General features: G+C 41.4%; 3 protein-coding genes across 10 annotated transcripts in view; 2 read left to right on the top strand and 1 right to left on the bottom strand.

Annotated features, from left to right (window-relative positions):
- LOC118428600 (polycystic kidney disease protein 1-like 2) overlaps positions 1-3,265 on the bottom strand; it is a 28,296-nt gene extending 25,031 nt beyond the window's left edge. The window contains exons 1-3 of the mRNA XM_035838701.1: positions 3,247-3,265; positions 2,262-2,478; positions 1,737-1,999 (exon numbers count right to left, since the gene is read on the bottom strand). Coding sequence (XP_035694594.1) covers positions 1,737-1,999; positions 2,262-2,478; positions 3,247-3,265 — 499 coding nt within the window. The remainder of the gene's footprint in view (positions 1-1,736; positions 2,000-2,261; positions 2,479-3,246) is intronic.
- A 12,550-nt stretch (positions 3,266-15,815) lies between these two features.
- LOC118428783 lies at positions 15,816-20,111 on the top strand. 8 transcript variants are annotated; one of them, XM_035838986.1, is made up of 8 exons: positions 15,816-16,113; positions 16,275-16,493; positions 16,653-16,746; positions 16,902-16,922; positions 17,075-17,104; positions 17,337-17,464; positions 18,446-18,946; positions 19,240-20,111. In XM_035838986.1, exons 3-8 carry the CDS (start codon positions 16,713-16,715, stop codon positions 19,462-19,464), a joined length of 939 nt encoding a protein of 312 aa, XP_035694879.1. In that variant the 5' UTR covers positions 15,816-16,113; positions 16,275-16,493; positions 16,653-16,712; the 3' UTR covers positions 19,465-20,111. The 8 variants fall into 8 exon arrangements, with proteins under 8 accessions (XP_035694879.1, XP_035694881.1, XP_035694882.1 ...); XM_035838988.1 differs by lacking the exon at positions 16,902-16,922; XM_035838989.1 differs by lacking the exons at positions 16,902-16,922; positions 17,075-17,104.
- Positions 20,112-21,840: 1,729 nt separating this feature from the next.
- LOC118428599 overlaps positions 21,841-23,617 on the top strand; it is a 50,319-nt gene continuing 48,542 nt past the window's right edge. Inside the window, exon 1 of the mRNA XM_035838700.1 lies at positions 21,841-22,221. Coding sequence (XP_035694593.1) covers positions 22,218-22,221 — 4 coding nt within the window. The 5' untranslated portion in view covers positions 21,841-22,217. The remainder of the gene's footprint in view (positions 22,222-23,617) is intronic.

The following is a 23,617-nucleotide window of genomic DNA, read 5'->3' as shown; positions in this document are numbered from 1 at the left end:
TCGCTAAAAAGTGCGCGGATTCAAAGATTAAACATGTACGTTCAACAGAAATACGCAACATCGAAGAGAGTCCGCAAACATATGAGCTAAACGGGGGAGGTCTCCCCTAGTTCGCTTAAACTGCGCGGATTCAAAGATTAAACATGTCGTATGTTCAACAGAAATACGCAACATTTCCTATACGTCTTGACAACATTTAAGCTAAACGGGGGCGGTCTCCCCTAGTTCGCTTAAACTGCGCGGATTCAAAGATTAAACTTGTTGTATGTTTTACAGAAATACGCAACATTTCATATACGTCTTGACAATATATAATCTAAACGGGGGAGGTCTCCTCTAGTTCGCTTAAACTGCGCGGATTCAAAGAGTAAACTTGTTGTATGTTTTAGAAATACACAACATTTCATATACGTCTTGACAACATTTAAGCTAAACGGGGGTGGTCTCCCGAAGTTCGCTTAAACTGCGAGGATTCAAAGATTAAACTTGTTGTATGTTTTACAGAAATACGCAACATTTCATATACGTTTTGGCAGCATATAAGCTAAACGGGGGAGGTCTCCCCTAGTTCGCTTAAACTGCGCGGATTCAAAGATTAAACATGCCGTATGTTCAAAACAAATACGCAACATTTCATATACGTTTTGGCAACATATAAGCTAAACGGGGGAGGTCTCCCCTAGTTCGCTTAAACTGCGCGGATTCAAAGAATAAACATGTCGTATGTTCAAATGAAATACGCAACATTTCATATACGTCTTGGCAAATATATTAACGGGGGAGGTCTTCCCTTCTTTGCGTAAATGACGGTTCGTAATAAATTATATATATGGCATCCTTCGGTCAATATTGACCATGGTATACGCAACATTTTATATAACGTAAAATAGCGCATATAAGCTAACCGTGAGAGGTTCTCCCCTGTTCGAATTAAACCTTGCGCACAGAAAGTTTGAATACGTCAAATGTTTTCGGAATAGCTAAAAAACACAGAAGATTATTGTATTTGACTTTGTATTGTATTGTATTTGTATTTGCTGAGGTATAAACATAACATTTTGTACCAGATCAGAAAGCGCAATAATTTTCAGTTTTGACTGTAAATCTTGCCACTGTTATAAACAGATGACGCAATGTTTTATCTAACACCAGACAAAGGCTTATTACATTTGACTTAGCCGGTTAACATGTATTTCGTGACAGATCTAGAGAAACGGTATTTGTCCGTTTTGACAGAAAATATTTTTGAGACATTTAAGTTGACTTTTCGGCATACTAAAATACATGTAAAATTCACGTAAAGAAACACAACAGATTAAGTTAGATTTACAAACGCTGAAATCTTCTGTAAATACCAAATGTATGTTTCCGATGCCTTTGATAGATCTTAAAATCTGCTGAAATATTTCTCCGCCTTTAAGGGCTTTATACGTATCTCTAAAACTTTGCTTAAAAAGTTGTTTTCGTGCTGTGTTATAACAGGCTTGTCCAATGGGAGGCAAAAGTAATGTCATTCGTTTTATAAAAGGGTCATTTTTATTTGAATACGATGAAATTCGGCACAAAGGAAATTGGAGGGATCTTCTCAAGACTGAAACATCTCAATTTGTTGTTCAGAAAAAAAAACTTGTTATGAAATCGATAGCATCTTTCTCGCATTTTTCTCTTTTCTTCTTTCTTTTTCTATTATACCCTACTATAATGCAGAGTGCTAGTAAACAGGAGGATATACTTACCTCCGAAGCCTTTGCACACGGTGTACACGATCCTGTCTCCGGTCCCATCGGAGGAAAATGCTTCCACCGTGCTGTCCAGACTAAAACGACTCTTGTATATCCCACGTTGACAGTTTTGGACGGAACACTTGTTAAAGCCAAAACTTCTCCCTTCCGTGGCCCCGGTTGAGAAGGCCAGGTTCGCCACCTCAGCTACATTCACGCGCGCGGGGCAGCTGAGCACGTTGTTGATGTAGGGGTCCGAGTTGTACTCGGAGACGCACCTGGAAACATGTTTGATTACATGCAGTTAGTGTTGTTTACATGAAGACAGGATTTTAGAACGCAAATGGACGTCGTATACTCCAACAAACATAATCCCTTGTGGAAAAATGCACCATTGTTTTGAATATCGCCCATCCATACGTTTTCACAGATAATTAGGTCCAGGTTCCGGACCTAGATCTGATCCTCTGGACCGTACCTGGACCTGAATTTTCTGTACCGGTACCCTCCCCTAGCTGTTCTACATGCCGCAGCACGTACCGGATTTTGCCAGCGTTGCTCATGACCCCGCCCTCCACTGCGCTCCTCTCTCCACAGCCCGTCGGACTCAGTCCGTAGTCCATACAGAGGCTCTGGTAGTCCCTGCACCAGTTCTCAGTGGCAGACAGGCCGTCAGCCGGCAGCTTTGCCTCGATGACAAAGAAGTCGACTCCTTTATACTGCTGGTTTGCAGTACGGAGGACCTCAAAGCCGTGTCCTGGGGGAAAATATAACGTTTGAAACCGTATATATAAAACATCTTATATCTTCTTCAGTCAGAACGTCAAGATGGAACCCTACATGCTGAAAAGGTTGCGGAAACAGGCAGCGGACAACGCTCGATGAAATGGGGTGTACAAGAACATTAATGAGGACACACTGATTTGGTGTACCAGTGACAGTTTTTGACAAATGAGATTTTTACATTTGCAACTATGACCAGTATATATCATTATTATTACCAGTATTACATGAAATGAAATACATTGTACACTGCCATGGGATTCATTCTAGAACTGCAGTGTCGTCCTACATTTCGCATCACGCAAAGGCCTGTAAACCACAGATATTGTCCCAGCTTTACAAAGGTCCCCTATCCCCGTCTTGTAGGCCTACCACAGGAATAATCACTGAAATCTTTCGCACCATTTTCCAGGACTACAGTTAGGGTTAAAAGTTTACAGGACAACATCCTGCCCATGCGTGTAGCGCCAAAAGATCGGCAGGAACATTCAGAATAACGAATAGATAATTTTATTACGCAATCTTTACCCTCTTAACCACTCTATGACAAATATTTCAATCTCTGAATAATGATTGAAGATTGAATAAAGATTGAAGAAATTCTCTGGTACAGGATCGACTGGAAAAGTCTATTGATAATAACAGAGAGTCAGTTCAATCTCCAAGTAGAGGTCTGTTTTCACGTGTTTCAGGCGTTTTGGGTGGGTATTACACTGCAGCATAGATTGATGTCAATGCTTACGGCCTAACGCCGCCATCATCTTTAACCGTCAGTTTTTTATACAGCCAAGGACACTATATCCGTGATAGAGCAAACTCTTCTATACCCTAATCAGCATGTTTAATCCCACGCCTTAGAATTCAGGGATATCAAGGTTGCAATATTGATGATGGCGGCCACAGGTTACAATGAAAAGGATTACTTTAAGTGGTTCCTGCTAATTTTCCTGGGAGGAGCACCTCGACTATACTCACGCAACATCTAATTTGGTCACACCCTCACATTCTTAGAGGGATATTTTCAAGGTGTGAGCTATTTTGAATGAACCTTTTTTCTCAATTTCGGAAAAAAATTCTAACGCCATACAATATAAAAGTAGTTAAAATATTAAGTAACATATTTTGTCTCTTAGTTCAAAACCAAAATTCTGGTGCGCTTGCTATGTTGTATGGTAACAGGCATATCATCAGGATGGCACATACGGATACCTCTAGCTCACATCCAAAGTATGTCTTATTTTGCATCGGCAGGACCAAGCATAAGCCAACATCCGATTTCTTTATTCTTTTTCTATTTGTTTTTGGACAGACAAGGACAATGTGGCACTGCACTCAAGTTAGTAACTTATATTAACAGTGCCAAATACACAGTACAGACAGAAGGTAAAGGTACTATTTCCTTTTACCCCCCAACCAAAGTCAGGTACCCATTTTACACCAGCTGGGTGAAGTGAGGAAGGTCGTGTAAAGTGCCTTTTCGAAGGGCACAACATCGGGGAATGGCGGGTGTCGAACTCGGGATCTATGGATTCCGAGCCGAAAGCTCTACGAGTTACGCGGCTTTACGCCACACACGACGCCTATTTATTTGAGGTACACACTATACATATGTTAAGGTGTGGTCACACAAGCGTATATATTCAAGTCCATTTGAGGTGCGTATGAAGCTCTTAGTCTCTAGCAGCCTCCACAGGTGGCGGGGAAAATAGTACAAATTGGACAAATATAGATACATAACATGCCAGATGAGTTAGCTGACCGAGAAGTATGGTTAGCGACCCAGCTAACTCGTCCGATATGTTACCGTTTGTCCAATTTCTATTATTTTTACAACGACCTGTGGAGCCTGGTGGAGGCAAATACTCCCATGCGCGCCTCATACGGACTTAAATATATACGCAGGTGTGACCCCACCTTTAGACTGAACGCCCTATTCTTAACATTCACCGACAATAAGAAAACAATTCTCCTTCTAACTTCACAAAACCGACACATAATAGAAAAGGGGGGGGGGGTGTTTCGTCTTCCACTGTCTTCGAAAAAGGAGTCGAACCCAATAGCCCAGGACCTAGAGTTAGCTTTTACTAGTTTTAGACTAGAGTAGACACCTTTGATATTGTTTTTACCTTGTCTGAATTCATGTCACCTGCAATTAGCCCACGGGCAAGAATTTCCAATAAACTTTTATTTATTAAATAGCAAGAAACGCCAGGTATGTCTGGTAATGTTTACCAAAAAGCAAAAATTACCAGACTAATCAATAAAGATTACTGGTACTTGTAAATTATCTAACCTTCTACACGCCCGGCGATGATGAGACATGAACAGGTGATCACAACGACACGAAACAGACGCAAATCGGACATTTTCCTGGGTTTCCTTCCGTTGGAATTCATCCGCAAATGTGCACAACAAAACCATCCCCTCCCCGACGGCGGGGGAGGCGCTCGGTTTGTCTTCCTGTAGACTGTTTACTTCTAGAGTGTGGCTGTTCCGACAATTTATACAGAAAAAAAGTTCCGAAAATAACACAAAGTCTTGATCAGCTTCTGTCCGATTGAACCTAACAGAAGTCGATCGTCGTCCTTCAGTTGGAATTCATCCAAAAATGTGCACGTACATCCACTCCACCCCCACCCCCCGACGGCGGGGGAGGCGCTCGGTTTGCCTTGTTGTAGACTGTTTACTTCTAGAGTGTGGCTGTACCGACAATTTATACAGAAAAAAAAGTTCCGAAAATAACACAAAGTCTTGATCAGCTTCTGTCCGATTGAACCTAACAGAGGTCGATCGTCGTCCTTCTGTTGGAATTCATCCAAAAATGTGCACGTACATCCACTCCACCCCCACCCCCCGACGGCGGGGGAGGCGCTCGGTTTGTCTTCCTGTAGACTTTTTACTTCTAGAGTGTGGCTGTACCGACAATTTAGACAGAAAAAAGTTTCGAAAAGAACACAAAGTCTTGATCAGCTTCTGTCCGATTGAACCTAACAGAAGCCGATCGTCGTCCTTCTGTTGGAATTCATCCAAAAATGTGCACGTACATCCACTCCACCCCCACCCCCCGACGGCGGGGGAGGCGCTCGGTTTGTCTTCCTGTAGACTGTTTACTTCTGGAGTGTGGCTGTACCGACAATTTAAACAGAAAAAAAGTTTCGCAAAGAACACAAAGTCTTGATCAGCTTCCGTCCGATTGAAGCTAACAGAAGTCGATCGTCGTTCTTCTGTTGGAATTCATCCAAAAATGTGCAGTTACATCCACTCCACCCCCACCCCACGACGGCGGGGGAGGCGCTCGGTTTGTCTTCCTGTAGACTGTTTACTTCTGGAGTGTGGCGGTGCCGACAATTTATACAGAAAAAAGTTTCGCAAAGAACACAAAGTCTTGATCAGCTTCTGTCCGATTGAACCTAACAGAAGCCGATCGTCGTGCGACCAACAGTTTCCTTTAGAAAAACGGCACCACTAGTGTCTCCACTACATCTTCGGAACTGCTCGGGTATCACAGACTGCTAGACCTCTTATAACGCATTAGAGTGTAATCAAATTATATTTGTCCTTGTAGGGCGAAACCATTGCAGCAATAACGGGTACGAGACATTTTTAGAAGAGGTGAGTCATCGACTTTCCGTCAATCAAACATTTCTGCTAAAAAAGATGTTAACTTTGTACCTTTATTTTAACCTCAATCCTTCTTCTAAACGCATTACGACCCCTAAACCCTTTTTACTTTAAAATCATTTTTACATAAGCCCCCCCCCCCATGTAATAGTAAAGTGGCCTGACTGTTCCTTTGAGTCGTACGTTGGCAAACAAACTGACAACATCGCTGTTACCTAGCAACGACAATTTGTTTACTTCCCCTCATTGCATGTGTTTTCTTGATACTTATTTAGTGACTGCAATGGAGTAACTATGAAACATAGACTCAAATTTACACTGTAGACTACCCCCCACCCCCACCCTCATTTTGCAAGTTTTTCCTACAGCCAAGGACAGTATATTCATTATAATGTCCTTGGTAAAGCTAACTCCTCTAACTCCAGTTAATCCTACACCTTAGAAAGCAGGGATAAAGTTTAAAATATTCATGACATAGGTATAGGTAACAATGAAGCGATTTCTTTAAGTGCTCTCGGCTAATTTTCGTCGTTGTACAAATTGCATTGTTATTAGTGTGTTTTGCATTGTTGTTAGTGTGTCTGCGTGCTTGATATATATACATGTGACAATCCCTGCATGGCAGATATAGGAAAATATATCAAAGAGGGTTTGGATATTAGAAACCCCTCCACTGATTGTAAAAGCTTCCAATGATTGCAAGAAGCTTATCCCATACTAAAACTCCTGTATTAGTTTGTTAAGCTATAGAACTGTAGTTATGTAGATGCCATACTTTGTACCTCGTACAATTGTTGTGCAATAAAGTTATCTATATTTTCAAACAAGGACTGTTGATCATCGCCCATCACATCTCCTTCCCTCTCTCAAACCTCACTCTATTCCGCTATATATCGCTCTCTCCATCCGTTTCCCTATCTTCATACATCTTTCCACCATCTCTCTCTCTCTCTCCTTCCTTCTCAAATCTTATCTTTATCTCTCTCAATCGTTCTCTCTTTACTACTCTCATCTTTCTCTCTCCGGCCCTCTCTATCTATCTAAGGCCTAAGTCACATGTCCAAACCGGGCCCCGGTCGGGCAGCTTTCCGGAACGAAAAATATGATGTTTAAGACGCCGAACTACACAAGACGTAAAGAGAATAGCTGTGAGCATTATCTGTGTATATCTTTACGTAAACATTTTTATTTTTCGTTTCCACGAACAGCCCGGTTGGGCCCCGGGTTGGAAATATTGACGTTAGCCTAACGAATTGACATTTACCACATAGGTAAAGGCACATTTCTTCTCTTGAGACAGAAATATACATTAATATGTTGGTCATAGTTTTGCTTTACTCCTTAAAAAAACAAGACTACTTCCATCACTTTCTGACCCACCCCAATATATTCTATTTCTCTTGTATCATTGTCCCATCTTCCTTGGCATCGAATGTTGTAGGTTGTTTCGGTATTTATATTTCGGTACGACCGATCAAACACGAATAACATCGCACTGAGTATTCTGTTTTACTTCAACACCCGCCATAGGCCGTTGTCATGACAACGATTGATAACAACACAGGCTGGAAAAGGTCGACGTCTATTCAGGTGCGTGCGTGGTTTCCTATGTTAACGTTACATGTACATCATGAAATACTCAAGCGTATATGTATACAGTCTGTGCTGGTCGTTCATTTGATTGGTCCTTTTGTTCGGTAAGTCCGTTCCCTAATTCCCTTTGTAGAAATTCTGGTGGTCGTTGAATGGGGCCCGAATTTAATTAAGTTAACTGATGTATCAAGGACATTATATGATGTCATTGGATGTATGTAATGCATGCCGAAGCAGGTGCTGCAATATAAATGAACATGGCAAATGTAGACCTCTTGGCTGACAACACTCCTTGGCCAGTTTGGTTCTATCTTATGCCATTGTAGGATCTGCTTGGAGATTAAGAATAACCCAGAACTGTAGGAAGATTGCTGCCAAAACGGAGCAGACGCTGTCTTGGATTGTTGACCAGGTAAAGAACGGAAGTATGCATCGAGCGTTTCTCATACAATCCGGTAGGTAGCGTCATGTACCGTGCAATGACACATCTGAATTTGTGATGCTGAAAAATGTGATTCTTGTGAAAACATGTCAAAACGTGTAACATACGTCATAAATAATATATCTTACTCCATTCGCTGAACACACAGCATTACATGAACTGGTTCCTCGGCTCCAGGGCCTACACAGACCAGCTCCTCGGCTCCAGGGCCGACACAGACCAGCTCCTCGGCTCCAGGGCCGACACAGACCAGCTCCTCGGCTCCAGGGCCGGCACAAGGGAATTTTGAACATAATATCGATTTATTGTGGTCTAAATAATGAAGTGGGGGCAAGCCACAAATTTCATTTATACGTTTGTGGTCTTTTTTCTTCATACCTTTTTCACTTATTTTTCATAAGAACGAAAATGGCAAGGAAATCGGGATCAGATATGACACTACACTTGGTGTGAGGTTTTCATGAGTAAGGTTATTGTTCTCATTATTGACTTCAGGAGTGTGATAAATAGGAAGGAGAGAGAGAGAAAGACAGAGCCGAGGTGAAGAAAGGGATGGAGAGAAAGACAGAGGGATGTACAAAAATAGACAGGAAGAGTGAGTGTTGTCAGTAGAGGGATGTAAAGAAGAATAAAGACAGGGATGGAGGGGACAGATAGATGGAAGAAGGGAGAAGTGAAGAACTAAGTAGAAAGATCAAGAGCTGCATAATTGGGAGAATGGGAACGTCGTTGGTGGAGAGACTTGTGGACATGGAGACGAAGAATGGATGGGGAGCGATTGATGTAGAGAGAGTAAGGTATAATATATGGATGGATCGGATGTGGATTTAGTTGCAAATGCGAGGATATTCTCCGACTGTACCAGTCTCCAATATTATAGACCGGGTCATGTACTACTCTTCAAGCAGAGGTTAGACCGTGTGACATCAAGAGAGAGTACAAAATAGAAAGTCCGATAAAAACGACTAAAAAAACGTCAGAAAATAGCTGGAGCCTAACCTCTGCTTGGAGAGTAATCATCTCTAATCTATGGCAGTCTTAAAACATTCTTGGGACTGTCCGTCCTCATTAATATTTAAGATGTCATCACTTAGCGGCCGACCAACAGATATTATTTTGTCACACGTGTTTCTTTGTGTTTTTTTTTTTCAAATTTCCTCCGAGCAGATGTTGGGGTGAGATCGTAACGTGTCAGAAGGCTTCCAGCCTACAACCTATGCTTAACAACTTTCGTAGATGAAAAGTCCACTTCCGAAGTCGACTGATTAGCCAGAGTGAAAGGCTTTTCAGTCTTTTACATATACATGTAGATATATGTATACTGTTTGGTAAATATATCAATAAAGTGAATTTATTTACTGAAGGTAGAATTACCTTGCTATTGCTGTAATTTATTGTTTCCATTTGTTGACCGAATAATGTAGTATTTTTTAAAACTCCCTCTTGGTTGTCCATCGTGCTCGATGATGACTTCTGCGTACCCTCCTTTCTAACGAAGATATTGAGAAACACACAAACAACTAAATATTTACATGGCAGAACCGTATGCTCACCCAGGAAATTAGCAGGAATCACTTAAAGTAATCCCTTCTTTGTTACTTGTTCTTTGTTGGCCGTGCCCGTCATTAATATTTCAAGCTTCATACCTTTGAACTCTAAGCTGTGGGCTTACATTTACGTGCAGGCGAGTAGGGTGTACGAAAAACATGTAAACAAAGTAACAACCAGCAGTATGGGTAAATATTGATAAATTGTACATTTTGGTTTCATAATTTCTCGATTGCAGTCAATAAAGTAGTTGCAAGAAAGAATACATGTAATAAGGAGACAGGCAAGGAAACAAGTTACCGTTGCTAGGTAACCACTGCGCCTTTTGTCCGTTTGTTTGCCAACTGTTGACTCAGAGCAACAGTTGGGCCACTTTATTTGTGCAACAACGCGGGGAGGTCTGATGTGACAGCAATTTCGAAGTATACAGATTGGGTGCATTATGCGCGTCAACGCCTGTCGCATATGCGCTTGTGTAAAATACCTATTTTGTAGCATAAGTAGTAAAAAGCATAAAGTTGCGGCAGTGTCAGTGAGTCTCTGCTCTCGTCTACTTTGAAAATGTTTCTTACCCATTGTTCAAATGGTTTCATCCCCCCAGATACATGTTTATTTTAACATGTATTACAAGTTGTATATCCACTTAGAAGCCTTGTAGTCATGATCGATGACATCCGAGCTGTCCCGTAGATGTAGTGGTGACTTTTTCTGTTGTTGAGAAAACTGTTGGTCGCACGACGATCGGCTTCTATTAGTCAATCGGACAGACGCTGATCACGACTTTGTATTCGTTTAGAACCTTTTTCCTGTGTAATGGTACAGCTATACTTGAGAAGTGAACAGTCGGTACAGCCATACTTCAGAAGTGAACAGTCGGTACAGCCATACTTGAGAAGGGAAAAGTCGGAACAGCCATTCGTGAGAAGTAAACAGTCGGCATAGCCACACTTCAGAAGTGACTTGAATTCGAACGGTCGGTCCAGCCATACTTGAGAAGTGAACAGTCGGTATAGTCATACTTGAAAAGTCAACAGTTGGTACACCAATACTTGAAAAGTCAACGGTCGAAACAGCCATACTTGAGAAGTGAACAGTCGGTACAGCCATTCTGCAGAAGTGAACAGTCGGTACAGCCATACTTGAGAAGTGAACAGTCGGTACAGCCATACTTGAGAAATGAACAGTCGGTACAGCCATACTTGAGGAGTGAACAGTCTACAGCCATACTTGAGAAGTGAACAGTCGGTACAGCCATACTTCAGAAGTGAACAGTCGGTACAGCAATACTTGAGAACTGAACGGTTGGTACAGCCATACTTGAGAAGTGAACAGTCGGTACAGCCATACTTGAGAAGTGAACAGTCTACCGTCAGACAAGCGGTGCCTCCCCTCCGTCGGGGAGGGCGTGTTGTGCGCTTTTTCATATTTCTTCTGGAGTAGTTCAAACGGAATGAAGCCCAGAACAATGTCCGCCTTGCGTCTGTTCTGTACCGTTGTGATCGCATCTTCATGTCAAATACTAAGTCTCTACATCACCACCAGCCTTGGACAAGGTAAGATAACTTTTGCAATAACCGCGTGCAAAAAACATAAGGTAAGATATCTTTTGCAATAACCGCGTGCAAAAACATGCATCGTATTATATAGTTAATCATGACACAGACAGACCATGTTAGGTAGACAAATACTTCTCCATTCTATGTGATTTTCCGTATAGGTTTTCGCATAACTGAATGTATCTGTGTGTGATATTCGTGGTCAGCAGTTTATTTTTGGCCGATATATTAGACATTTGTTAGCGTCAAATATTATTACCAAGGCCGATCTTATGTTAGCCTTGTGATCGGTTATGCCAGGCAAACTGTGGCCAATTTTGTTAAGTGTTGCTTCAACTTGAGTAGCTGCCAGGGTAGGTACCAACGTGAGAATTTTCCTGTTGTCATCGTACAACGTAAGGTAGCTCGAGACGGGGCGAAACTCCCTTCCACAGCAAACTCCCTTCCTCGGCAAACTCCCTTTCCTGGGTATAAGAGAACTTAGCCAACGTTGAGCATCGCGAACCCCCGCTCCCAAATAAAAACCAGCCGCGTTCAAAGAGTAACGTTACATCTTTTCTAAGGCCACGGGGAAGTGGATTTTTAGCCTGAGTACCATCCTCCGTAATGACCGCTGGCTCAATACTTTCGTTAGCAAGCGAAAGTATTGAGCCAGCGGTCACTACGGAGGATGGTACTCAGGCTAGAAATGGATTGTTGTCCTCTCTGTCTAGCATGGTATTAGAAGGCAGAGTCCAGCCCTCTTCTTTCACCGCCCTTTTCCTGCCCAACATGCAGAATTCAGGCATTGCTTTTTTACACATGGATTTTTCACACAAAGTTTCTATACCAAGGGCACAAGATCGGTAGCATGACACGATTTGAACCCAGGACCTCTAGTTTCTGGACCAAACACGCTGCAGTGTCGCAGCATACACGCTCCCCCGCAAAATGTACACATCAACAACGGATCAGAACTGTTTTAACTCGAAGGGTATGTTTGCAAACAAATCCTCATTATAGAGCTTTTTTATAAGCCCTTGACGGTTACACATACGCCATCGGCTAAAATGTTGGTAGATTAATAAATTCATGGAAAATAAAATAAAAAATGTAACGAATCTCAATAAGTAAGAAAAACAGATAAACTACTAATTTTTCTAGAGATCTCCAAAGACTGCGTCCATTTATTATCAACTGTTATAAAGTTAAAGACAATTGCAACGTAAGGAGTGAGCATACGGAGGAAACTGGAGACATGGAAGAAGATAACAAATGTAATAAAAATAAACGGACGCAAACTGTTAAACTGAAATATTGCGCCGATCACCAAGTTTAAATTAGAGACGACAGAAGCGAGGAATAACTCATATTTTGATGTACCACCACCATATAAGCTTAGAATTTAGCTTTTGCAAAATATAATTTTTTCATTAGTTCTTTCCCCGAAAATATTCACTCTGAGGCCGTGATGGCTAGACTAATGTTGAAGTTGCGTATGCTCGTATGTGACATGGTTTGCCATCAGCAGCAAATTGATCATATGCTTTCAAGATTAATATTCAAGGATTATAACATACAATTGTCGCCATAAATATTTCAAATTTCATTACTTATCGGTGCAACCACAGACAAAGATATTGTCTTGTCATAAATTCACCATAATGACAAAGCAGAAATATTTCAAAATGGCGGGTAAATTTTTTTTAGATTTCATCAATGGTTGTTGCTAGCGCTGGCGCTTGGCCAAACTGTTCAGTGTTCCAGCAAGTAGACAATGAAAAAAGCGTGTAGCCCGAAAGCTTTAAAAAGCATTGTAGAAAAGCTGTAAAATATCTAAAACATTGTCCCTAGCGCTAACATTTTAAGGGCCCTTGCATGGCTTGTTTACAGGTATCGTCTCGACCATTCAATGCGTTGTCTCGATTTGCAGAAGTCAAGATGTCAAGAGTTTTTTTGTTTGGGCAATTTCCGCACTTAAAGTCGCATTGATGTATTACTTCGAGGGGGCACTAAAAGAGAGATCCGAGCCAAAAAATAAACGGCTGCATGGGCGCGTGTTTTTAGTGGTGAGAAACTCCCCTTTAGCTAGCCGAACTGATCTCAAAGGTTAGATTGGTGAAAGCTTGTTAATACCTGAAGAATTTATCTAGTAAAGTCTTGCAGCCGCCCGCTAGGCCGGGGGTACACAGTCCTGGGTTCTGAGTGGTGCGGTTGTACACTAACAGCAAAAAAGTGCCTTTATTTTGCGGGGATTGACTAATTGTAGTTTGTAATGCTATAAACAACAAACGTATGGGTTCTTGACAATGACAATTTTCCCATTATATACATGTAGATTGAATGTGCTCAAGATAGAATAAAAAATCTGCTGACACTTCCTGTACCTTTATATGAACGCGCCCATGAAAGACACGAATCATAACATAGAAGTCTGTGGGAAGAAAAAAAAAAAACAACGTAACAACTCATGAATGAGACCTTACCGCTAGGTTAGAACCTTCCTTCAACAATAACTTAGTTTTACTTGGGCAAGCGCTTGCGTGGTGCATGTGTGTCCAATTCAATCGATTTCATCTACTTTTTCATCGATCACAAATTTAGCCGGGAAGAAGGGATCCGCTCTCAAACGACATTCAGTTGTTTTTTTTTTTTGCGAGGTTAACGCCCACTTGGTCGGTTCTTTCAAATGAAAAGTAGCCAATTAACGCTTATCGAAGCTTTCCACGAAATCTTCTTCCGGTAGCGACGTAGAACGGGGGTCCCGTGCTCGAGGAGGTGCCTCGACCACGTTAAACAGCCTCGTTATTCGTAATTTGGGTACCTACTGGCTGGCAAAATACACCGGTGATTATTATTATTATTATTATTATTATCATCTGGCGGCAACACGCCCAAAATGACGGTGATGGTGGCACGCGATGGGCAGGGAGAAATGTCTCACACCCATTGTCCGTCGATTAAATGTTCGTGGGGCTCTCTTTAGTTGCAGCACGTGTTTTTTGGGGGGAACGCCCCTTCACTAAATGTTGGTTATCTAGAATAGCATATTTCAACACACTTCAAATGTTATCACTATCAACGCGACTTGAGTACAGGACGGGTGAAGGGTGGTGCGATACTTCTAAAATTCCCCCGTTGGTTCGACGTGTGTTTGTGTGTCAAATTGACAACAGAATAGAAAGGATAGAGGGATTATTTTGATATTTGGCATTTGTGTTGACCTTGAAAAATTGATTAGATTCTGTCCGGCTCTTTGGTGGCAATCCAGGACTGACGTTAGAGTTGCGTTGCGCAGAAGATGACACAGATGCCACTTGAAGGCGCCCAGAGCAATTTGTATTCTGGATGAGACAATCGGTACAATATTTTTTTTTTTTTTTTTTATTTACTTAGAGGTCACCGCAAAACAAGGCTCATGGAGCCACTCAAGCGTTTTGGGTTACATTACTGAATTGTGAAGAGAGATGTTTGTTTACCCTTAATTTAAACAGTTTCAGGCTGTACCCTGTGGGGAAGCAAGTCCGTGGAAGCTTATTCCATAGCGATGTTGTTCTAGGAAAAAAGCTCTGAGCGTGGAACTTCCTCCTGTTAGGTGGATTGTGGAGGAAAAAAGGATGATTTGTTTCCGTGGAAGTGGCTAAACGGGTTCTATTGACACTTACTTCACCATACTAGCACATTTGTATCATTATTTCGTACTTTCAGCGTTTAAAGTCAAGTCAAAGTTCCTTCCCAAGCCTGATGGCGCATAGTAGTCTCCAAGCAGACCCTACGGTGCCTTAGAAATAGTATCAAAGCTGGCAAAGGAGTAAATTAGCCGGCCAAAGGGAGATAGCCGGCTAAGGGAGTCAAACGGGCACCTGGTGCCTTGCCAGCTTTGATACTACACAAAATGTATTTCTATTAAAGGCACCGTAGGGTCTGCTTGGAGACTTGGTGCATAGGGCAGCGCCCATTTCCGTTTCAGTAGTCCTGGGCCACACAACGCAATCACTACAGCAGGGGGCTAGTCCACTGGTAGTGGTGTGTATTCAACTTCGGCCTTCCTGTCGGTACTTTTCGGAGATTTTCGAACGCGTGAGGTCACCAAGCGAATTGAACCTGATTATCCCGTTCGCAACTTCGAAACCTGATTCGAACAAGTGACTATCTCCGAACGTGTCCTGTGACTCAAGTTACGATCTGCGGAAGTGTTCTGGACTCATCGGTCATGTTCGCGTGCGTTCCGCACGTGCAGCGCTTGGATTTTCAATAATTTCTCACCACCCAACGACGTCTCAACTTTGCTCAATGAAGATCGATATGCAATACGAGCAATCGCTGTTATTGTTTACATCCGGGGTATTCGGCGCACGAGCGCTGACTGGTAGGCAAAAAGCGTTAGGAGATCAGATTACTAATTAGCATACCGGCGCGGAAGCAGATCGTACTGTTTACGCGAATTTGCGCATTTTCAGCCACGTTTTTATCGCATCCATGGGATTTTTTCAGATTTTGTACTTTTTTCACTACTTCTTAGTCTTTTTTTTTTTTTTTTCTTGTGTAATATTTTGGGAGAAAATGACCCTTGCCCTCTTCACTTCCGTCATGTGTTTCCGGTTGTTTTGATTTTCCCGCCGTACGGGCTTTCTGTCATCCGTTCCGGGCTGTTATATTTCTGTTCCTAATGTGGTTTAATTAATACGTTTAATCAATATGAGTTCTTCAAACAGCTACATTAGCTCTTTGGAGCCTAATGACCGAACCAGGTATTTTGAGAAATTAATGGGAAGTGTCGAAGACGCCGGCGATAGTTCAAACCCGGAAGTGACTGGTTCGGCGGTGACTGGTGACGGTGTACGCCTACCTGACCCATACAGTCTGACAGGTGAGGATCATGTGTACATGTGTTTCTAGATTTTGATAAGGTAGATTTTTGTGTCAGATAAAGGTTACAAAAACATGAGTACGTGTAAATGTGTTTGTTGCTAATCTCTAGAAATTCTGGCTACGTAACGTTATGTTTATTATCATTTGTATGTTATACAGGTTGGAAGGATGATTTGAGCCTCTGGCCAGATACGGACTATGGGTGCATCTACACCTACCTAATCGAGGCTCCAGGTCCGTTTAACGGAGAAGCCATGAAAGCCTATAAATCCCTGGAGGCGTACAATCTCTTTATAAGTGGCCATGTGAGGGAGTGCAGGTACCACCCTATTGGAAAAAATGTGAAGGTCTGCTTCCTTAAGGCCAAGGTTGTGCCAGGTGGGTGTTGGAGTGCATTGGAACAATATTTCTACTTACACGTACCTGTAGTGAGAACTCTTGAAGATGAAGAATGAGATGCGTGATTAGTATTTAACTGTCAGATACGTTTTTATATTTACTGTATTATCTTTTTTTTCTGTTACATTTGTGTTTCAGGACAGAGAGTAACAGAGACTCCTCACAACCCATGGGTGTGTTTGACCAAAAAAGAGGGTTATGTCATGGCAGCTCACTGCACTTGTATGGCAGGGTAGGTAATATAACTGCATTGACCATCATATCCAAAAAGTCACATTTTTATCTAACAGTGTTCTCGTCAGATGAGGTCCATGGCAAGAAACAGTTTTAGAAATAATGAAAGTCAAACTAGTACTCACCTGTAAATGTTCCTCCGTATATTTCCAGGGAGGAGCGACCATGCAGTTTGTATGTGGCAAGATAACTGTCTTAATTTTTTTCCTTGGTTCATGTTCTTGTGCTTGATGGTTTCCAGTTGTATTTGTACCTGTTGCAAATGCATTTCTTCTTGTTGATGTTCTTGTTGCAGGTTTTACTTGTTGATGTGTTTCGTTTTCTAGGTAATTTGGAGTTATCAACAGTTCCTGAGAGTGAGTAAACTAACACATATCATCATGTAGATGTAGATAATGCTAAAAGAAATGTGTATATAGTAGAAATATTCAAATATCACAGAGACTTCCATAATGAGAAGATAAGGCAAATCTTTCATTGTACTGTGAAGCTGGCCAACTTATCCGTTCCTTTTACCATTAACTCTAAAATTGCTCCTGACTATAGTACCTATAATGTATACTCATTTTTTGTTATATTTCAATGTAGATTGGGAGAGGTCTGCAGCCTCTGTTCGCAGCCAGCTGTTCGCAGTGGAGGCCTCCAGGTCTCTTCAGGAAAAACGGACGTCATGCACCAGCAGAAAGGCCGTGTGGAACAAATATTACAAAGATAAGGTCTGTTCATATTTGGGCATTATAATTGAGTAGAATTTTTTTCAATGTCTACAATTTTTTGCCTAAGTAGACTGTTATAACTTACATTAATGAATGGATTTCTTTGCTTCTACAAAATCATGTGGCATTTACATGTATCCAATTCACAATATATAGCACTACACTATAGATTTACAGCAATATAGTACCGTATATTCTCGAATAAAGTACGCACCCCAATTAAAGTACGCACCCCTGATTTTGGACAAGTCTTAGACAGATCTTTGAGACTGAAAGGTAAAATGGAAAAACTCAAATAAAGTACGCACCCCTTCTCCACCAATTTTGAACAGACCTTTAACTGGTTAAATTCAAATTTATGATGTTTTCCCCCGGTTATTTTGCATAAGATAACCTGGAGAATTGCCTACTGCAATTATAAAAATCACTGTGAACTGGTAGAAGAAATCAGGAAAAACCAGTTGTACAAGTCAAAGTCACTAACTCAAAAGGATTGTATGCAAATGCCAACCTTATGTAAATCATGTTTAGACAATTTCTTTGTTTCATGTTTAGACAACTAAAAGACAACAACAATGTGCATGTTTTGAAAAATTACTAGAAGTGTAGCTTTATTTTAGGCTTTTTTTACCATTTCTCTGTGCAGTGACCTCAAATAAAGTACGCACCCCAACTTTGGCAACAACTTGTAGCACCTTTTCAATTTTGAAAAGTTAAAAAAGTGCGTACTTTATTCGAGAATATACGGTAGATGTTCCTAGCCTGAAGTCCAGCCTTGTTGTGCTTTAGTCCACTCCCAACGGTGGCTACCCCGTCAATGCCATGGGGTAGCGACCTTTGGGAGCGAACTAAAGCACAACAAGGTTGGACTGCAGGCTAAGATGTTCCTCTTTGTAAAGTGTAATATTTGACATGGCCACTGTATAATGCTTTTTCTCACATATATTATTGATAATTCATTTTGTGGATTATTTCTTTCAGGTTGATCCACAAAGGGCTGAGGACATGGACTTTTCGCACCCTAAACATGGAGTCCAGATCAAGAAGGCGCGCCGGAAGCCGCAGTGTGATGTGCCACCACTCAGTGAAGAAGAGGCCGCTTCTGCTTTCTCACAACTGAGGAAGCTGTGTCCCACTGCCAGTGCTGTCATTAAAGAGGAGGAGGACACAGACACAGCATCAGAAGATGAGTCAGATGTCAACACAGAGACGCTTCCCCCTGTGGTATACAGGTCTTGTCATCCAGCCAAAGTCCCTGTTACTAGTGTTAGTGTAGACAGCATCCTTGAGGATGTTCGGTGCAACCCCGAGCAAATCACAAACCTCAACAAAGCTACAGTGGGGCAGTCCAAGTCTGCTTTATGGCGTCAGCAACGCAAGGGTCGTGTGACTTCTACATCCATGCATGATGTCCTTCATGCATCAAACCCCACCACTGCAGTACGGAAGGTCATGCAATATGACTGCAAGGATTTGAGCCAAGTGAGTTAACTGAAAACTAGTACAGTGTACACTTGCAGGAAGCCATTTTTCGTAGGTAATTAAGGCACACAAAGAGACAACATTACCCTGTATATTGGAACATGTACCATAATAATCCCAGAGCAAGTGTAGCTCTGATCTTTATTTGGATTTAAACAATACCAGGAGTCTAAATATTTCTGCAAAGTGTGACAGTCTAAATGTTCAGTCAATGCGAGATAGTGTCATATTAGAGATGTAATTCATTTGTGCTTTCTATGTCAGAAATTCTAAATAGGGAATTTCACTTTCAGGTTCCAGCTATACAATGGGGGATGAAACAGGAGGAGAAGGCAAGGCAACAGTACCTGGAAGCTACCTTGTGCAAAGATTGGAAGAATGAACCAATGAAAGAACCTAAGATTGGAATACAACGGTTTATGACTTTTGAAACTGTGGAGGCAGAAACACTAAATCTCAAAGCTAGATCAGCATTTTTGAGGCCTAGTCTCAACTTCATGAGAGTCATGAGTATTTGATCCTGCTGACACATGGACTTTAGAGGAGCAATGAAATCACTAACAAGTCTAAACACAAACATAAACAGTGTAACAGTAGGTATTCCAGTGAAGAGCTTGCATTTTGCATCTGTGAGATTGGAGGCTGATGTTGATGATTTCTTGATTTGTTCTTGAAGGTGATCACGTTCTTCCCTAAGGTTGTCAGCTTCACTTTGAAGGGACTCGCAAAACTGTTCCAACTTACATTTCTCCTCTTGTACTTTTGTGAGCTGTTCTCTCAGAGTCTCTACACTTTCAGGAAGGGGGTCTCTCAGAGTCTCTACACTTTCAGGAGGAGGGTCAGCGATCATTTCTTCATCTGAAATAAAGCAAATCCGAAGTTCAATGAAAGTGCTATGTGATTATGAGTGTCATATATCTGAACTGAACTGAATGTTCTAAACTCTGATTCATATGTATGTATTGTTGTTTCAATATTTTACTCATGCAGGTTGCATGCTTCTCTACTTGATTCACATCTATATCCCCACTCCGAAAACCAAGCGGATAAACTTTGTAGCAAGTAGTCTTGTGTGTATGGTATGTGATTCATGTTGAATAAGTGACAAGTGATAGATTTACTTGTTGAGCAAGAATGATAGATTAAACTGTTGATCAAGAATTTATATGTTTAGGATTACTGATTGTATCCATTAGACACTTTTCTTATTCCCTCTGTAATGCCCTTACCATTTAGTGATGTAGGTGGGGCTTCATTCTCTGATGACACCCGCAGCCTTTTTGCTGCACGCATATACCTGCAAACAATGAAGCATGTTGTAAGTTGTAAATCAAAGTTGCATGCTTTGTTTCCTACATACATTCTGTTAGCATAGCATTTAGTGATTACTGCTGTGAATGTTATGAAATATAAAACATTTGACTAGGTGTAAACTCTAACATGAGTAACTTACAGGATCTCTGTGAGATTTAACTGAATCCTTGGTAAAACTTTCATGGTCATCTTCTCAGGCAAGGAGGTAGAGTATAGCAATGTTTCACACAGGCATGAACAGCCTGCCTGCATGAACAGCATGAGCAGTAAATCAAATTTCAATAAAGAAACATTGAAAACCCCAATGTTACCTACCGATCTTTCTTGGCAACTGGGTTTCTTGAACGATTGCAACTTGCTGAGGTTGGGAGGTTAAACAAGCTTGGGACGTAATCTGGATCTGCAGGGTCTTTAGAAGGGTTCCCTGCAATGCAAGAAGCAAAGAACTTGTCAGTATTATAAACATGATTTTAAAATGAGGTGGCAATTGGTCTTGTGGTTAGGGTGTAGGACTCATAATCCAAAGATAAGTATGAGTTGGAATCCCTGATAGGTCACTTTGTTGTTGTGCCCTTGGGAAAGGTACTTAAACCATACTTTACACCTATTTCCTCACTTCACTAAGGTGAAAAATGAGTACCTGGCTTCGGCTACACACCTTGGCATGTTAAACTGAAAGAACCCACCACACTTATCGAAAAGAGCAGGGGATCATCCCGGTGTGAGTGGATCAAACTCCACAGTCTGGTTCTTTCTTTCCCCTGCACTATCCCACAATGGTCCGGACCAAGGTGGAGGTCTACCCGCTGGGGGCCTCCCCACACAATATGCTCCAGTAGGGGCCATCTGGGGGTATTCCCATGTAGATGTAGATGATTTTAAAGACATTTTAAAACATTTGTAGATGTCTTCGTCAATCAGTTAAGTGATGTACGTTATACTTCTGGTATACTATATATGTATACGTCCATCCCAGATACTTTACCACTATTTATAAGTCAGACCCCCCCCTCCCACGTGGACGCGCTGTAAAACTTTGATACATGTAACATTAATATTCACTATCCTTGATATGGCATGAATCAGCGACAAAACTTACTTAAGCTTTCCGCAGATGTGTAACGAAAAGTACACTATTACATCACGAAAAATGTATTTATGCAAGGGGGACAACAACAAAATATAAAACATATAGATCACAAACCTGAGATGAAATGGTCGCTGCACACTCTCTCGTGGCCTCGTGGTGTCCACGCCGCGGTCGGGTTTTTCTTTCCCTGCTCAAAATCTGACCTTTTTAAGGCTCTAAGCCATGCAGCCCTTCGTCCTGGTTCCGCAGGGATTCTAAAAAACTTCTTTCTACTGCCTTTATCCTTCCGGTTAGTACAATTCAGCGCACAACAACTGGTCGGCATGTTTGCGTTTCCCGCGCGCAACTGGTGGGCGAGGAGGGTTCAGCCCGCCCTCCTCGCCCACCAGCAGCTTTTTGCCTACCATGACGTCACGTGACGTAACCGTGACGTCAGCGCGATCGCTCGTATGAGATAGTGTTATTTAACCTTAATGTGTGTAACGTTAATCATGACTTGAAAATTGAAGTTGAAAAGACGAAAAAAGTTAAAAACTGCTCTTCTTTTCCTTGACTTTTGCCCAGTCTGGAGACTTCTGAGTAAAGGGACAGGTAGTAAGCTTTTCCTGTTTTGGTCAAAATTTGTTTAAGTTATGCAGTTTAGTTGGTGCAATGGCAGATTTGAGTTGTTAGGTGCTACCAAGGAGCTTTTTTGATGTGGTGCTACTTGTTGTATCAGGAGGGATCTGGGGTCAAAGGTGAGGTTTCTTTCATGAGAGCGAGCTTTTCCCGGAGAAAAACCATGAGCCGAACATCTGTTTTCTTTGAATGGTATTTAAACTACACCCAAGTTACTTTTTGGTGGAGAAGAATTTTTAAGATTGAAATATGGGTAAGTACTTTGTTGAAGCCTTGTTTCAGTGTATTTTAAATTGCTTTCCTATGGACAGCCTTTACGTAAAACTTTGATATCTGTCCTGTGCACGCACCCTCCCCCCACCCACCCCACCCCATGTTGTATTTGAGGCCTTTTGAGGTAGCAGAACACTGTAAGTTAGTTTTTCGCCTATGGGGATTTACATGGTTAAGGACCCCAAAGTGAGGTGGCTCGACGACTCAAAAAATATAAAAGGGTGCAAAAGTAATTAACAAGAATTCAATATATTGGAGTTCAGGATAGAATCTATAAGTATAATCTATATAGTACTTTGGGTACCTACTGGCTGCAAAATACACCAGATTATTATAAAATAATGAAAATGAGATTAAGTTTGTCTGCTGGTATTTTCAGAAAGAACCCTTTGAATTGTCGTCCCCCAGCAGAGGTCACCAGCAGTCTGTCGGTGCCCTTTCGCATACAATAATCTCATTATATTTCAGCCATACCATAGGTATGGTGAAATATATTGTTATATTTCAGCCATACCATATATGGTATGGTGAAATATATTGTTATATTTCAGCCATACATAGTATGGTGAAATATATTGTATTCGTAACGGGAGGTGCCCCAACACGGTACGCTTTTTCTTGCGCTTAAACTCATGGCGCTCCATCGCTAGTTGCCTGAGAGTGGTCAAAGTTTGATGACTGAATTTTTTACACATAGATTTGAACAACATACTTGAATAAGAAATGCATTCATGTGGTTCATGAACCTTTCGCGCTGCGTGTTACAAGCGGCAAACACTGTGAGACAATTTCGTGTATGTAACCTTCCAATTTTGTGCTACGCTGGACAGTGTGCCTAACTCGGTACGCTTTTTTACATTTTGCTCTCTTCAGAAGTAAGTGGTAAATTTAAGTACACAGAAGAAAATTAATAGTATGATATTTTAGATTACTTTTAACAGTAAAATCGTGACTGTATGTACTTTCTGTCTCATATGAGGAAGGCTGTACCTAGAACAATCCAGCTGATGTTTTTATGGGCAATGGGCTGAATGCACTGATTGTGAATGCCCGACTAAAAAAACCATTACGAAAAAACGACACCGCCAACATCAACAAACCTCTGTGTGATTATATAAAAATATCATATACATCTCTCTATCAAGTCTTATTTTCATAGACAGCACGAATCATTTGTTACAGTCAAATAAATCTTTGGAGCGTTCTCTTGTCTGCCACCTTCAAGGCCACACTCCCTTGGGAGTACAATGGTGGCAATGTTTTATGTCGCTTCCTTTTGGTTGCTTTTCTACTCAACAAACATTTGAAGACCCATATCCATAGTGTTTCATGGAGCTTTATTTATGTGTATCATGGCAGTTGTGTGACTGCTTGGA

Source organism: Branchiostoma floridae, chromosome 13, assembly GCF_000003815.2.
Source record: "Branchiostoma floridae strain S238N-H82 chromosome 13, Bfl_VNyyK, whole genome shotgun sequence".
Taxonomy (NCBI): domain Eukaryota; kingdom Metazoa; phylum Chordata; class Leptocardii; order Amphioxiformes; family Branchiostomatidae; genus Branchiostoma; species Branchiostoma floridae.
This window is presented reverse-complemented; position numbering and strand designations above follow the sequence as displayed.